The 13,507-nt window shown below is 41.8% G+C and overlaps 3 protein-coding genes across 5 annotated transcripts; 1 reads left to right on the top strand and 2 right to left on the bottom strand.

The window, feature by feature from the left end:
* Positions 1-10: 10 nt before the first annotated feature.
* mfap2 (microfibril associated protein 2) lies at positions 11-4,471 on the bottom strand. Of its 3 annotated transcripts, none has more exons than XM_020607771.1 (7): positions 4,228-4,471; positions 2,526-2,586; positions 1,926-1,973; positions 1,546-1,587; positions 1,374-1,461; positions 750-823; positions 11-665 (listed from the first exon to the last, which is right to left on the bottom strand). In XM_020607771.1, exons 2-7 carry the CDS (start codon positions 2,554-2,556, stop codon positions 562-564), a joined length of 387 nt encoding a protein of 128 aa, XP_020463427.1. In that variant the 5' UTR covers positions 2,557-2,586; positions 4,228-4,471; the 3' UTR covers positions 11-561. The 3 variants fall into 3 exon arrangements, with proteins under 3 accessions (XP_020463427.1, XP_020463430.1, XP_020463428.1); XM_020607774.1 differs by lacking the exon at positions 4,228-4,471 and adding an exon at positions 4,138-4,201; XM_020607772.1 differs by lacking the exon at positions 4,228-4,471 and having other exon boundaries at positions 2,526-2,919.
* A 467-nt stretch (positions 4,472-4,938) lies between these two features.
* sdhb (succinate dehydrogenase complex, subunit B, iron sulfur (Ip)) lies at positions 4,939-9,682 on the bottom strand. The gene is made up of 9 exons (XM_020607843.1): positions 9,499-9,682; positions 9,134-9,301; positions 7,943-8,076; positions 7,364-7,449; positions 6,907-7,043; positions 6,187-6,303; positions 5,983-6,084; positions 5,735-5,857; positions 4,939-5,559 (listed from the first exon to the last, which is right to left on the bottom strand). The coding sequence occupies exons 1-9, from the start codon at positions 9,661-9,663 to the stop codon at positions 5,479-5,481; spliced, it is 1,113 nt and encodes a 370-aa protein (XP_020463499.1). The 5' UTR covers positions 9,664-9,682; the 3' UTR covers positions 4,939-5,478.
* Positions 9,683-9,714: 32 nt separating this feature from the next.
* Positions 9,715-12,100, top strand: mrpl20 (mitochondrial ribosomal protein L20). The gene is made up of 4 exons (XM_020607844.1): positions 9,715-9,817; positions 10,642-10,752; positions 11,290-11,367; positions 11,465-12,100. The coding sequence occupies exons 1-4, from the start codon at positions 9,731-9,733 to the stop codon at positions 11,636-11,638; spliced, it is 450 nt and encodes a 149-aa protein (XP_020463500.1). The 5' UTR covers positions 9,715-9,730; the 3' UTR covers positions 11,639-12,100.
* The last annotated feature ends 1,407 nt before the right edge of the window (positions 12,101-13,507 follow it).

The raw sequence follows: 13,507 nt of genomic DNA, 5'->3' as shown, positions 1-13,507 counted from the left end.
GTTGCCACTGGATCATATTTAAGCTTGCTGCTCGGTTGTTAAGCCCAGGTCCAGGTGGCAGCAGTACAAAAACCTGAGGTCTCTCGGCACCTGTTTTCTTCATACGTCTCTTGATCATCACCGATGAGACCGCTGACAGCTGGATATTGAATAGTTTTGTCTGATGTTGGTGCACAGTAGCCACCACTGATGATTTCATCATCGCGACCATGACTGCTTTTCAACACAAGCGCAGTAACATATCAAGAGACACAAAGCACGAGATTAATATGAAACAATATGCCAAAATTTAAGAAAAAGATGTTCTGCAGTTTTATGTGCATCTCTAAAAGTTAACTTTTTATAGCACCAGTGTGATGATTTTATAGCACCAGTGGTTCATACAATCATCAATGTTCTTTGGAGTATACATATACACAGAAAAGACAAAAATCTTCAAATGCAGTGCCTTTTGCACAAGAGTAATGTGTTGCACAGGAAGAGTGAGAGGAGACAGGGAGAAGGAGGACAAAGTAAGGCTGTGGACGAGTTGTAGAAAAGTAGCAGGATCTCAGTGCTCACTCAGCAGGCACCACAGCTCTTCCCACAGCTTCCTCCTAGTGATGCGCACTGTCCGCTCAGCGCCGCCACACCGCAGTGAGAGAACTGATCACGACACAGGTCGGCTAAACACAGACAGAGAGGAGTCACAGTTTAAAAACAAGTCTCCATATAGAAACATACAAATACACACGGTAGGTCGAACCCACCTCTGAGCAGCTCTTCATGTGCGCACACAGTTCTCATGCAGATCTCCTTGTTGATGACGTACACCCGTCGCAAACTGAATGAAAACATGTAGGGGTCACGTGTGAGGTGCCGGTGATGTTAAAGGAGTAGTTCACCCTAAAATGCATCGTTTTTATATTGCCAGCATGTCCCATGAAACGATTAAGATGAACAATAAACTAAACCTTCTAACAAGTGTTTTCTGTGTAGCCAAATCATTATTTGTGACATGCACAGAGTCCTGCTGCTGTAGATACTTTGCAGAGCACCAAATGTGTACTAATCCACAGCTGGATACTGTCCCCCAACAAATGTACAATTTACGTGTTTCAGTAACATTAGCATTTATGATATAAACTATATATTTAGAACCCGTTTTAAAGATTTACGTCTCCTGTAAGAATGAAATGGCATGGTGGAGTGTGGGAGGACAACATGGGGATGTTGGGAAGTACTGAAAAACAGACAAACAAACATTGATAACAGGAAAAATCCTTGCCCTAACCTTATAAGTGTATTTGTCCTACAAACGTCAGAGACTTTTTGATTGACAGACAAAAGAGATAATGACTGGGTGTTAACTTTGGGGTGCGCTGCTCATTTACCTGTAGAAGCAGAGGTTATTGAGGCACTGCTTGCACGGCTTGTGAACAGAGTAGAGTCTGGTGCAGGGATACTGCTCCTCTCTGCAATCTGAAAATCAAACACCCAGAAAAGTCATTACTCCACTCAAAATAAGGAACTAATTATCTGTCCTAATCTCTGTGGCTTCCTTACCCAGAGGGCCAGGCTCTGTGGGTTCTGCCTCCAATTCGAAATCTGATATGCACATGGAAAATGGGTTTACAAATGAAAACATGACTCTTAACAGGAGGAGAATTCAGCAGATTTACCAGAATTTTATGAAGCTATCATGATTGAAATACTACTGTAAACAGAGATGTAATTAAAGGCAAAGCAAATAAATACACCTTTTGAAAAATACCTCTTTGACTGTGTTGGTGCTACTAATTTGTATGTTATGCATGTACTACTAACAACTCATAGCTCTGTCTTAAGCATTCTCCTGAAGAAACTGTTTTCTGGACATGGAATGAACCCCCCCCCCCCGAGAGGTCTGATATAAACCTGATGCTGAGCTGGAATCATGAACTCACCCAAATATGAAGGCGGTTGCGTTTGCTGGGCCTGGACAAACAGCACAACTGTTGACATTTTAGACAAATAAAGAAATCACAGAGAAGAGGAGATGAGTGAAGTGCAGGGGCAGAGAATGAGTCACCACAAGGACTCTGAATACTGTCCATTACCGCTCCCCCTCTGCCCCTGGTCTGTAACCCACCACAGAACATAAAAAGACTACCTCTGCTGTTTTGCACAAACCCACTACATTCCCCCTTCTTGTTGTGACTGCTTTTACCGTCGTATCTGCTGCTGTTGGTCATTTTTACTACTGTCCATGTGCATCTCAATCTCACAACCATCTGACAATCTCCTTATTATTTGCACTACTGTCACTGATTGTACATGGTTTGTGTCATAGCCTATTAGGTTGTACTGTTTAGTTTTATCCTAATCACTTTGACTTTGATTCTTTTTTATTCTATTTTTACTCTACTTTTATTCTATTTTAGTTTCCTAAATGGTATGGCATTCAATACTAGGCGAGAGAGAAACGGTATTTCGATTTTCTGTATGTCCTACACATATAGTGAATTGACAATACAAATCTTTGATCTTGAATACAGTGCAGTTACCTGGCATGCAGATGAGGAGGAGGCCTCTCATGGTCACTCTGGAAGGCAGACTGGCTTAACACTGGAGGGGAGATGAGGAGAGCGTGAACAATCGGAACAGAACAACATGAGGGGATGAACTTCTTGGTGCTGGATACAACTCTTATCTCCTCTTTCCCCTGCCCTCCATCACCCTTTCAAGACCCACTGCTCTTCCCCTCCCTCTGCGCTCTGTCACCCCTCTTCCTCCTCCCCAGCTCCACTGGCCCCAAACAGCCATGGCAAGAAAAAGAGGGGGGAGGGAACTAACAGCAAGAATGTGGCACGTCTTTCTTCCTAAGAACAATTGCTCTGTTTTCCTACTTCTCCTCGCTGAGGCAGACAGTCTCGAGGCTGCATTCCAAGAAAAGAAACAGAGGACCCCTCAACCCCACCCCACCCCACTTTCTGAGTTTTCTTCATCCCTCTCTCTGCCTATCTCCACAGGCTTCATTTCCCTACTGTCACTTTCACTGGTCATTTCCTCAAACTCTTCCCCCTCTTCTTTGCCCCTTTTCTTTCTTCTTCACTCCTCTATGCAAAAGAGCCTCTCAGGTTGAGTCAAAATGACATGTGGACAGAAAAGCATGAACACTGACGACATCAAGAGCTGAAAACCAGGTCGTCACTTTTTCTGATGTTGTCAATGAAACACTGTGAAAGAGCTACATACAGTAAAAACTGTACCTTACTTTCTTTCCTGCAGTGTTGAGCAAACTACTTTTCCACCCTGTGGAAATGATAAATGCTCTTCTGCTGCAGCACTGCAGACTACTTCATATACGCAACATGAACAGTTCATTTGTGCTTTTTCCTCACTCTACACTGTGGACCTTTCAGTTTTCTCTGTGCAACTGCATGAGGATTTTTGTGAGGCCACACTGGACACAACGCATGATAGGAACAGTGTTTGCATGAATTCTGCACGTGTATGAATAAATCTGTGTGTGTGTGTGAGAGAGAGAGAGAGAGAGAGAGAGAGAGAGAGAGAGTACTAGCGCGCGCACACACACATTCTTCTTGTGCATCACTATGGCTATGGGAAACCATATGTTTTCACAGCACACATCTGGGAACGATTAGCTCCCCTCTCCCCAATGAGTCCTTCCTTTCCCAGTTAGAGACCCCTTATCCCCTCCATCCCCACCCTTCACCCACACACACACACACACACACAGCCTGTGAGGACAACAAGAAGAGGTTATACTGCTGTTATCTATTTTATAGCTTTTTCAATGCAACAATGGAAAAGAAATAAAAAATTCAAAAAGTACTCTCATCGACCTCCATCGTCTGGAAACAACCAAATTATTTCCTTTGTTTTTTAGTTATTATTATTATTTTGGGGTAGCTTTCCTTCTTGGCACCCTCTTTCTATTGTAGTCCCTTCAGCTCCCAGCAGACACTGACTTTCAAGCAAATTAGCCACAAATTTTCCGCCTACATTAAGTGAACTAATAAACGCCTGGGGTACTTAATTTATGTCCTTTAAACGTGAACTTGGGTTACAATCTGTGCACAATCATCTCATAATGTTTCTTCCATAACCCTCATCACAAACACAGTTCTATTTAAGTCTTGTAGCTTAACCTACCTGATCCCACAAACATCAACAAAAATGCAGGTACAACTTAACCAAGGTGTTAAACAGCTATGCTAAGACCATTCTCAGTATCTTACCAACCTTGATTCAGTTTGCTCCGACTGTCCTCTGCTCTTGTGCGTCCTCCGACTGCGGGAGGACCTCGCAGCATTGTACCACCCCGTATCCGGAGTCTCCTCCCCGTGTCCCGGCCTCCAGCCCGCGGTGGAGACCCGCAAGATCAGGGTTCGGCCGAAAACGGTTAGGCCAACAGTGTAAAACATATTGATGACCAGATATTGATAGGCGGTAACGGAGTTGAATCACTGCCACACAACCTACCATTGTCAGGTTCCCAGGTTGAGCTTTAAGTACATGTATAATAGTTGTAGCCAACCTGAAACTGCTGTAAATTACTTATATCAAATCCATCGTAGTTTAGTTTGGTCCATGTTACAGAATCTGTGTATCACCCTTGTTTAGTATCTATTTTAGTCTAGCTGATTTTTTTCAGGTGATTTAATGAAGTAACAGAAAACCATTTGCATCCTTTGAGATGTACAAGCTGATCAGTGTCTGTGGAATAAATGCCATTATACTGCAAGTTTTCCTCTTTCACAAACTTTCTGTGTTAGTGTTTTATTACTTCTGCAAGTACATGCTAAAAATATGCAACCTGGAAAAAAACATGATGAAATATTGTGATACATATACACACACATCCACGCAAACATCTGCCTTTGTGTCAGGCTTCATGTAACAGTGATGAAGTTATGGTGACTGTAGGTGGATGGGATGGTAGGAGTCAAAGACAGCAAATAATAACCAATAAAAACAAAGGCAGGCATTTCATACATTTATTTTACAACAAAACTACAAGTGCTGTTGTTATGTTGGAAGATCTGAGGGAAGATATACACCGTATGTCTGTGAACCAGCTGCTAAGCTGAAAAGCAACAAGCTGAAAAATGTTTTGCAAACGACAAGGCCTCGTTTTTACCACAACATTATGCAGCATTGTGACTCCCAAGGGTACAAACACACACACAGTAGAGTGGAGATAAACACCTCTGTTCTGGAACATGTAAGACTCAGACACACACTCTCTCTCCTGCACTCACACTGTACACGTATATTTGTGTAACACTACAAGCTCCACCCACACACACACACACACACACACACACACACACACACACACACACCTTCATTACAACCGACTCTGTTGCCTTTAGCGTGTGGTGGTGGGCCTGAAAGGTGTACTGGACTTCAATCAGAGCTCAGTAAACATTGTCTTAAATCAATATAACTTAATCATGGATGGAAGTGGTGTAGAAAAAGAGAATTGAGGTGTCAGACAGCAGCTGCCTTCTTCTCCTTGTATGTGGCCATCATCTTCTTAATCTCAGCTATCGCTTTTCCTGGGTTCAGGCCCTGAGAGGAGGAGGAGGAGACGATGAGGAGAGAATAATAAGAACCACTGATATCTGATGAATGGAAACCAAGATGGAAATCCTCAATCTTCACCAGACACTGAAGGAGTGAGGAGGGCCTGCACAAAGATACATGTGATGAGCTGTGATGATGCAAATGTGTGCTGACAGCTTACCTTGGGGCAGGAACTGGTGCAGTTCATGATAGTGTGGCAGCGGTACACAGAGAAAGGGTCCTGCAACTTGGACAGACGGTCCTCTGTGAAATCGTCTCGGGAGTCTATCATCCATCGATAAGCCTGGAAGACAACAGGATATGTACCTATTATTCATACACATGGACATGTTTTAAGCTGATTCAGAACATCCAACGTGTTTATGCGCTCTCTCTCACACACACACACACACACACACACACACACACCTGCATCAGAACAGCAGGTCCGAGGTATTTGTCGGCAATACACCAGTAACTTGGGCAGCTTGTACTGCAGCAGGCGCACAGGATACATTCATACAATCCGTCCTACACAGGCCAAAAGCAAGAAAGGGCATTTAGTGTGACTCTTGAGTGCCAGAAGGCCCATCGTCTATGCATGTTGAATGACAAATCAAACCAGCAGTGTACCAGTTTGTCTCTGTCCTCCATAGACTGCAGGTACTGCTCTTTCCCCTCCTTTGATTCATCCTTCTTCTTCAGGTAGGGTTCAATAGACTTGTACTGGGCATAGAAGTTACTCATATCCTGCAAAATGATTGCACAGTCATCATACACAACTTAAAAAAAAAAAACTCTAAAAAATGCTTCTGAAATGTGATTATGAGAAACTGGATTTTCATGCCAACAATCCTAAAAATGCGTGATTAACGTAACGTTGTTTATTTTTTTAAAAATTGGGGGAAGTGTTAAACCCTTCTGTTCCTTGAATGGCCACTTGAGGCTGGCTCCAAACGGGAATCAATCCCTATAGACTCCCATGTTAAAATGCCCAACTTTACAGCAGAAATAAAGTTAACAGTTGTGGTCTCCATAGCTAGTTTCCCCTTCAAAGACAACTCGGCCGTTTAAATTATGCTGAGACTAAAAGTTCCTCATTAATTAAGGACGTAACCGCACTGAGTGAAAGGCAGGAGGGTTCCGCCATAGGTGGCTAGTCACTAGCTGTCTAGCGAGCTCCACTCACACGCCACCTTTTGGCCTATTTTTTCATTAGGCATAGGAGGTAGAGTGAAGCACTACCAATATGGCAACGACCCAACTTGAGCTTCAAAGCCACACTTCAGAAAACCAATAAGTGACGTCATGGTGGTTCATCCATTTTTTTTATTTACAGTGCTTTATACTCACAGGTACCAGGTCCTTGACCACATACATATGTGGCAGAGGGTAAATCTTAGATGGCTTGCTAATGTCGGTGTCAATCTTGAGGACACAAGCAAGTGTGTTTCCTCCATTAATGTTCATTGCACAGGACCCACAAATACCTGAAATTACAAGATATAAAAAAGTAATCATTTCTGAGACAGGACAATCTAAAGACAAAGCACCTTTTCTACCAACAGACTGAATATTAGTATTTTGTCACTGTGGTGAAATAACAGATACTTCTGTCGGAAAACAAAAGTGGAGATTCACAGCATTGTCTTTCATGACTGAAGGCCCAGTGGCCTGCAGGACTAGTAATCATTAAAAAGACCATCTATAAAGCAAATTACCAAAACCTTGCATTAAATTAATCTCTAATAACAAACTTGAAAGGTTGATAATTATTCTGGTGGCACACTTCAATTTCCATGTCACTGACCTTCTCTGCAGGAACGGCGGAAGGTCAGGGTGGGGTCCATCTCATTTTTTATCTTGATCAATGCATCTAGAACCATTGGGCCACAACTAGATAAAGAATAACACAACCAGTCAGTGAGTCATTTTTAAAACACTACAGTATAAAAGGAGACACTTCTGATATGTCCTGTGATGTAGACCAAACCAAATCCTAGTGTTATTGCATTTTTACGTTTTGCCAGCAGTGCCATGTTGATATAAGTGGGTGGTACAGGGTCTCTCCAAACTAATTAGAGGAACAGATGAAGGATGAGGACTGGGGATATGCTAGGCTGTCAGAGCCACCTGTGTGAATCCACCTAAACGCTGGTCTCAGTTCAATAATCATGCCCTCTCAACGGTTTGGGTACTGCTTTCAGAACCCTAAGCAGCAAGACTCCATCAGTGCAAGAGAACATGACCAGAGCCAGAAAACATATCATCATCACTGGCAAGAACAAATAGCATTTCTATTCAAAATACTTATAATTACAAAAGATCAGATGCAGCAAGTACTGGCCCTCCCCATCCTCATCACTGAAAGGAGGAAAGCTGCACCTACCTGTTTAGGTCGATCTCATAAGTCTGCATGCGGGGTTTGTCTCCTGGAGTGTCTGGGTCCCATCTATACACCTGAAACTTCTTTATTCTGGGCTGTGCTACTGGAGCTGCTGCTGTCTGGGCATACCGCACTGCCTGACAGCATGGACAAGCAGAAAAGAAGCATGACTCTTACGGCACACATTACACAGAACATGCCTGCATGGCTCCGTGATGCATTCACAGTGACAACATGACAATTTAAGCAACTCTTTGCTTCTTCCTCTCCAATGCCCCTGTGCTGGCTATGACAGTTCATTACTTAATGTTCCTATTAGTCTGATAATATATATGTCATCTTATTTTCTGTTTTAAACTTTGGGGTTTTGCTTTTTCTTGGAGTAATTTTAGTCATTAATAAATATCATTGGATCTTCTGATTTTGATACTAAAATCTAGCGCAACTAGGAAACAACTGGGCTGCAACTAATCATTATCCACTGCTGACCCGGTTATTTTCTCAATTAAGCCTTTAATCGTTTCGTTTATGAAATGCTGAAAAATAGTCAATCAAAATTTATTTATATAGCACTTTAAAAACAACATCCGGTTGACCAAAGTACGTTACAAGGAAAAAACTAAAGTGAATAAGGTCAATACAGAAATAAAACAACATAGTAACACAAACACACAAATTATACAGAATCAATAGTTAATAGAAAATGTTCACATCTGATCGATCAAACCAGCATATTGCTCATTTACAGACACTAGGCATCCTTCATGTAGGTTACGCTGTTGGCTCTATTGTTACAGGGGGTCAAGTTGTAAACTCATCAATTTTGTCCAGATTGTTTTTACTTATTATGCTACAATTAGCTAAATAACGTTTACGAGTTTTACTAAAGCTCCACCTGCCATATTAGAGGTTTACATAAATACTTACGGGCTATATGTAAAGCTAAGCACACACCAACCAATATATAAGAAATAAAAATGCTTAAGAAGTTGTTGCTGAGTCTCTTTACAGTACACAGTGAAGCTAACTTGTTATTTGGATTACGCCACCATGGCCTTCAGAGCATAGACGGAGCCGTTCGCTGTCAAAGGGGGATGTAGTCTATGCGAAACGACGGGGCTACGTGACAGGAACAGCAACTGACAACAGCAGCTAATTGAAACTGTTTATTTATTTTAAAGACCTTAAACGTACCACTCCTGCAGGGGACCGGAGCGCCAAAAGCCCACAGCGACTCAAGGACGAGACACCAAGCACCGACATTTTGGAGTTTCTTTGACCTCCACTGCCTACTATCCCAGCATCCACCGCGCCTACGTCACTGCTCGAATGGGAGCGCGTATTTTGTAGCACGACGTTTCCCTTTTTCAAACACACACACACACACACACACACACACACACACACACACACACACACACACACACACACACAGACAAGACGAGAATGAATTGTTTGCAATTTGATTGCGACATTTTTTCTTTTGTCTTCCATTTCGCTGTTTTCTATCCAAATGCTACTCATCAACGGCAATAAATAAATTCGTTCGTTTGATTCACCTTGGGTTGCAGACTAAGTCGTGGCTTACTCCTGTCAGAAAACAGAGGATGAACAGATACACGTCGGATGCTCTGGGTTTTAAAACGAACGTACCCAGTTCCGCTAGTCAGTTGTGGTACGGCGTCCGGTGTGGGTTGCTCTCGCATCACATCGTCTCCTCGCATGTGGAATTAGGTTAAGGTCACTTAATTCCGTGTTTTCGTTCTATCAAAGGGAGGCTGATAATCAAACATGGTGTTCTTGACGTTGTCTTGTTGGATCAGAAACCGGGGACCTGACAGATACTGGAAAGTGCAAGAACTCCTCAAACATGCACGGGTAAGGTCGAGGTTATTTCCTGAAGCAGAATAGGCAAACCTATTCCCAAACTTTCTACTCTAAACGTCTCATTATAATGTTGTAAAGTGAAGTGATGTTTAAACGAACGTAGAAAGGGATTCGCCTATATTTTACAGTAGAGATGATCCCCGTGCTGCTTGTTCTAGAATCAGAATCAGCTTTATTGGCCAGGTGTGTCGGACACACCAGGGATTTGACTCTGGTACAGCCGCTCTCAATGTGCATGTCTCCATGCAAGGGACAAGTGAACAGTAAACCAACATAAGGTTGTGTAGTATAACAAAATAAACAGTATTAACAACAACAAACAATGCAAAATAAACAGGCTGTAAACAATGCAGACAGACATTGTGAAATTAGATAAATGGGAATAAAAATGGAGTACTTAAAAATAGAGACCTGTACGGATCTGTATAGTCTGTACAACGTATATTTACAGGTCGTGGGTCAAGTGTTCATCAGAGTGATGATGGGGAAGAAACTGTCCCTGTGCCTGGTTGTCTTGGCGCACAGTTGGAAAGCTACATCATCATTCAAATCTAACTTTAGCAGCATAATGATGATAGTTTGCAGGTCACTGGGGAAAATACTATTACCCTATTTTTGTGTATTGCGGTTATAATGCTTTGTTGCCTTTATGTAAGACTAAGTGTTCTTTCTGGCTTTTGCCTCCTTGCCTGACTCCAGAGGAGATCTGCACAACAATTCCTATATGCCTAGACTGTCTGTTTATGCATATATGGCAAATAAAAATCTTGACTTGACTTCTGTTGTGGTCGACTTTCTGTTGGTCCTTTACACAGCACTTCAGAGGCAGAAAGAACCGGTGCTACAGTCTGGCTGTGCGGGCCGTCAGGAGGGCTTTCCTCTACGCCACCAAAGGCCGGAGGCTAAAGAAACGTAACATGAGAAAGGTATGACACAAATGATACGTCTTCAACAACAAATCTGTCAAATCACATTTTGACTGGAATAACTTATAAATGTTGTGTAAGTGTGTATTACAGCACCTGATCTCTCTCACACACACGGGTACAACGGTTCTGTTTGTTTTTGGTACAGGAAGGGGAAAATATACAAGTCGTGAAACTGTTTTGTAATTTATTGTGAACTTTTGTAAACAAAACAATCTCTCTCATAACTATAAAAATCAGTCTTTAGTTGCACTACTCACCAGTCATGTCTCCACTAAGACCATGCCCTGTGACTAGTAATCACAAACAGAGGTTCATTTTAGGGGGTCACAAGTCAAAAAGTTCGGGGACCACTGCTGCAGTCTGTATTGCAACTTACTAAACTGTAGCTGTCCTTCCTTGTTCCAGTTGCAGTGTGTCAGAATGATGTTTTCCTGCAAAAAATGATTGACAGTGACACATAATTAACTACTTGGGCATGATAATGTATTTAGATGACATTTATTGTTTTTGTTATGCTGTATTTTCTTTTTTCAGCTCTGGATTACACGCATTGCAGCAGCATCCCGAGAGCATGGCATGAAGTATCCCGTCCTTATGCACAACCTCATCAAGGTTAGTTGTGTTAAATGTCACAGCATTATACTAGTCCTCTCTAATGCTACTGGTTCATTCTACTTATGTAACACATTTCCTCTCTTCCTCTGTACAGAGCAGCATTCAGCTGAATCGGCATGCTATCAGTGATCTGGCCATTACAGAGCCTCGGTCTTTCCTCTCACTTGCAAAAGTGGCACGAGCTCGGCAACAGGAGGGTTTCCGTGCAGCTCTGGGCGATGGCAAAGAGCCTCCTGGCATCTTCTCTCGTGTTGTTTTACTACAGTAAAGGACTTGAACTGTTATGGATTTCTTTGTGGCTTGAAGAGCACTGCTCTTAGATTGTGGAGATGTTCCTGAAACAGTCCACCAGACATACACTCACCTCCTCTCTTCACACTTGTTATATCATCTAAATATTTTTCCAAAAATCATATGATCAATTTAGGTAAATCACTTTTCCAGAGTTGTCCCCCGGTCAATCACCCACCTTGAGGCCAGGGTCTGGTGAGACATTTACTAGCTGACCAGAGAGTTACCACTCTGCACTGTCGCACTGGGTAAATCCCAGTTCTCTTAATTGCATCAGACAGACTTCTGTAAAGGATGTACTTGTGTATCCTCAATTATAGCTCCTCCAGGCAGCCTCTTCACTCAGAGAGCAGAAATAAGACCTTTGGAATGTCCTTCATCATGGCAGACTGAATCGACATTCTTGTTTGAGTGAGGACCAAGGAACGATAAAAAAAAAGGGGGAACTGGGATTTGCCTGAGGATACTCCTGCAAGACACATGATTACTTTTGAGGTGCCTTGATCTCTAGGCCTTGAAGGGCAGTTTCTTCACTCACTGAGCTCTCCTGCATCCATGCACTAGTTGTGCCATTCAAAGCCAATTATAAAATGTATGACTTTTTCTATTCTGTTAAAGCCATTTGTATTTATGACTGCTTGTGTAACAGTGCTGGCAGTGGGAAGCTCTTTGATAATAGTTGTTTTGAAGTGATTCAGAAACAATTTCAAATTGTCCACAGCATGGTAAATGACTGTCCACAGACATACCTGCTCCTACACTATTCAATAACTTTGATCCGGCTTCTTGGGTGTCAGACATTTCCTGCTGTGGCGTTACCCATAAAATGCTCCTCATCACCTCTTCTGATTACCTCCAGTATCACGATAGAGGATGTGATCATCAATTTTCTAAACTCTCCCTCTGTATATCACATGACACTTCAATTAGTTTTGGAATGATGCTATCAGACTGAGCTTTTTTTGGAAGTTGGAAAGAAGGATAAGATTTATTCTGTCTTTTGTTGCTGTGTAAATTTGTATTTTACCATTTGTTCTGGTAAGATTGTTCTCATGTTTCATTCATTAAACATTGTGATATATGTATTTTTTTTATTCCATCTTTTCTCCTCTGTGATAAACAGCTGTTTTAAGAATGTGATTTTGAAAAATGTTGTTTAGTTATTTAGGTAGGTAGGTACTTTATTGATCCCACAGTGGGGAAATTTCTGTGTTACAGCAGCAATAGAGAACAGCTAACATAACACCATAAGAACAAACGCATAAGAACAGAACGTCATAGAAACACAGGAAAAAACACACAACGAGGACACAGCTGCTGTAACTTGCTGCCACTCCGTGCGGCGCATGCATACGTAAGTACATAGTAACAAAGAACACTTAGTCTTAAAATAAAAAGTTACATAAAGGCAACAAAGCATTAGGACCGATACACACAAGGATTATAAAAGTAGCGTCATCAGAACGTTACATTTTACACAGCACAATATAAGCAAATCAAAGGCACCTAAAAACAGGACAAAGCAGCACTGGAGAGAATCAGGAACAGCAGTAGAGGCTAAACAACCAGGAAATCAAGAACAATTGAATATTACTCACACAATTACAGGTATGTGCCAAAAAATTAGAATATCGAGGGAAAGTCCATTTATTTCAATAATTTGTGAAAACCTTAATAAGCAGCATTATGCTGCTTGCAAATCCAGGATTTCACAAAATTAGAATATTTCATGTGACCAATAAAAAAAGGATCTTAAACACATGTTGGCCTTCTGAAAAGTGTGTTAATGTACTGTATTATGTCCTCAGTACTTTGTTGGGCCTCCTTTTGCATTAATTACTGCATC

Source organism: Monopterus albus, unplaced genomic scaffold (genome assembly GCF_001952655.1).
Source record: "Monopterus albus unplaced genomic scaffold, M_albus_1.0 scaffold89.1, whole genome shotgun sequence".
NCBI classification, from domain to species: Eukaryota; Metazoa; Chordata; class Actinopteri; order Synbranchiformes; family Synbranchidae; genus Monopterus; species Monopterus albus.
This window is presented reverse-complemented; position numbering and strand designations above follow the sequence as displayed.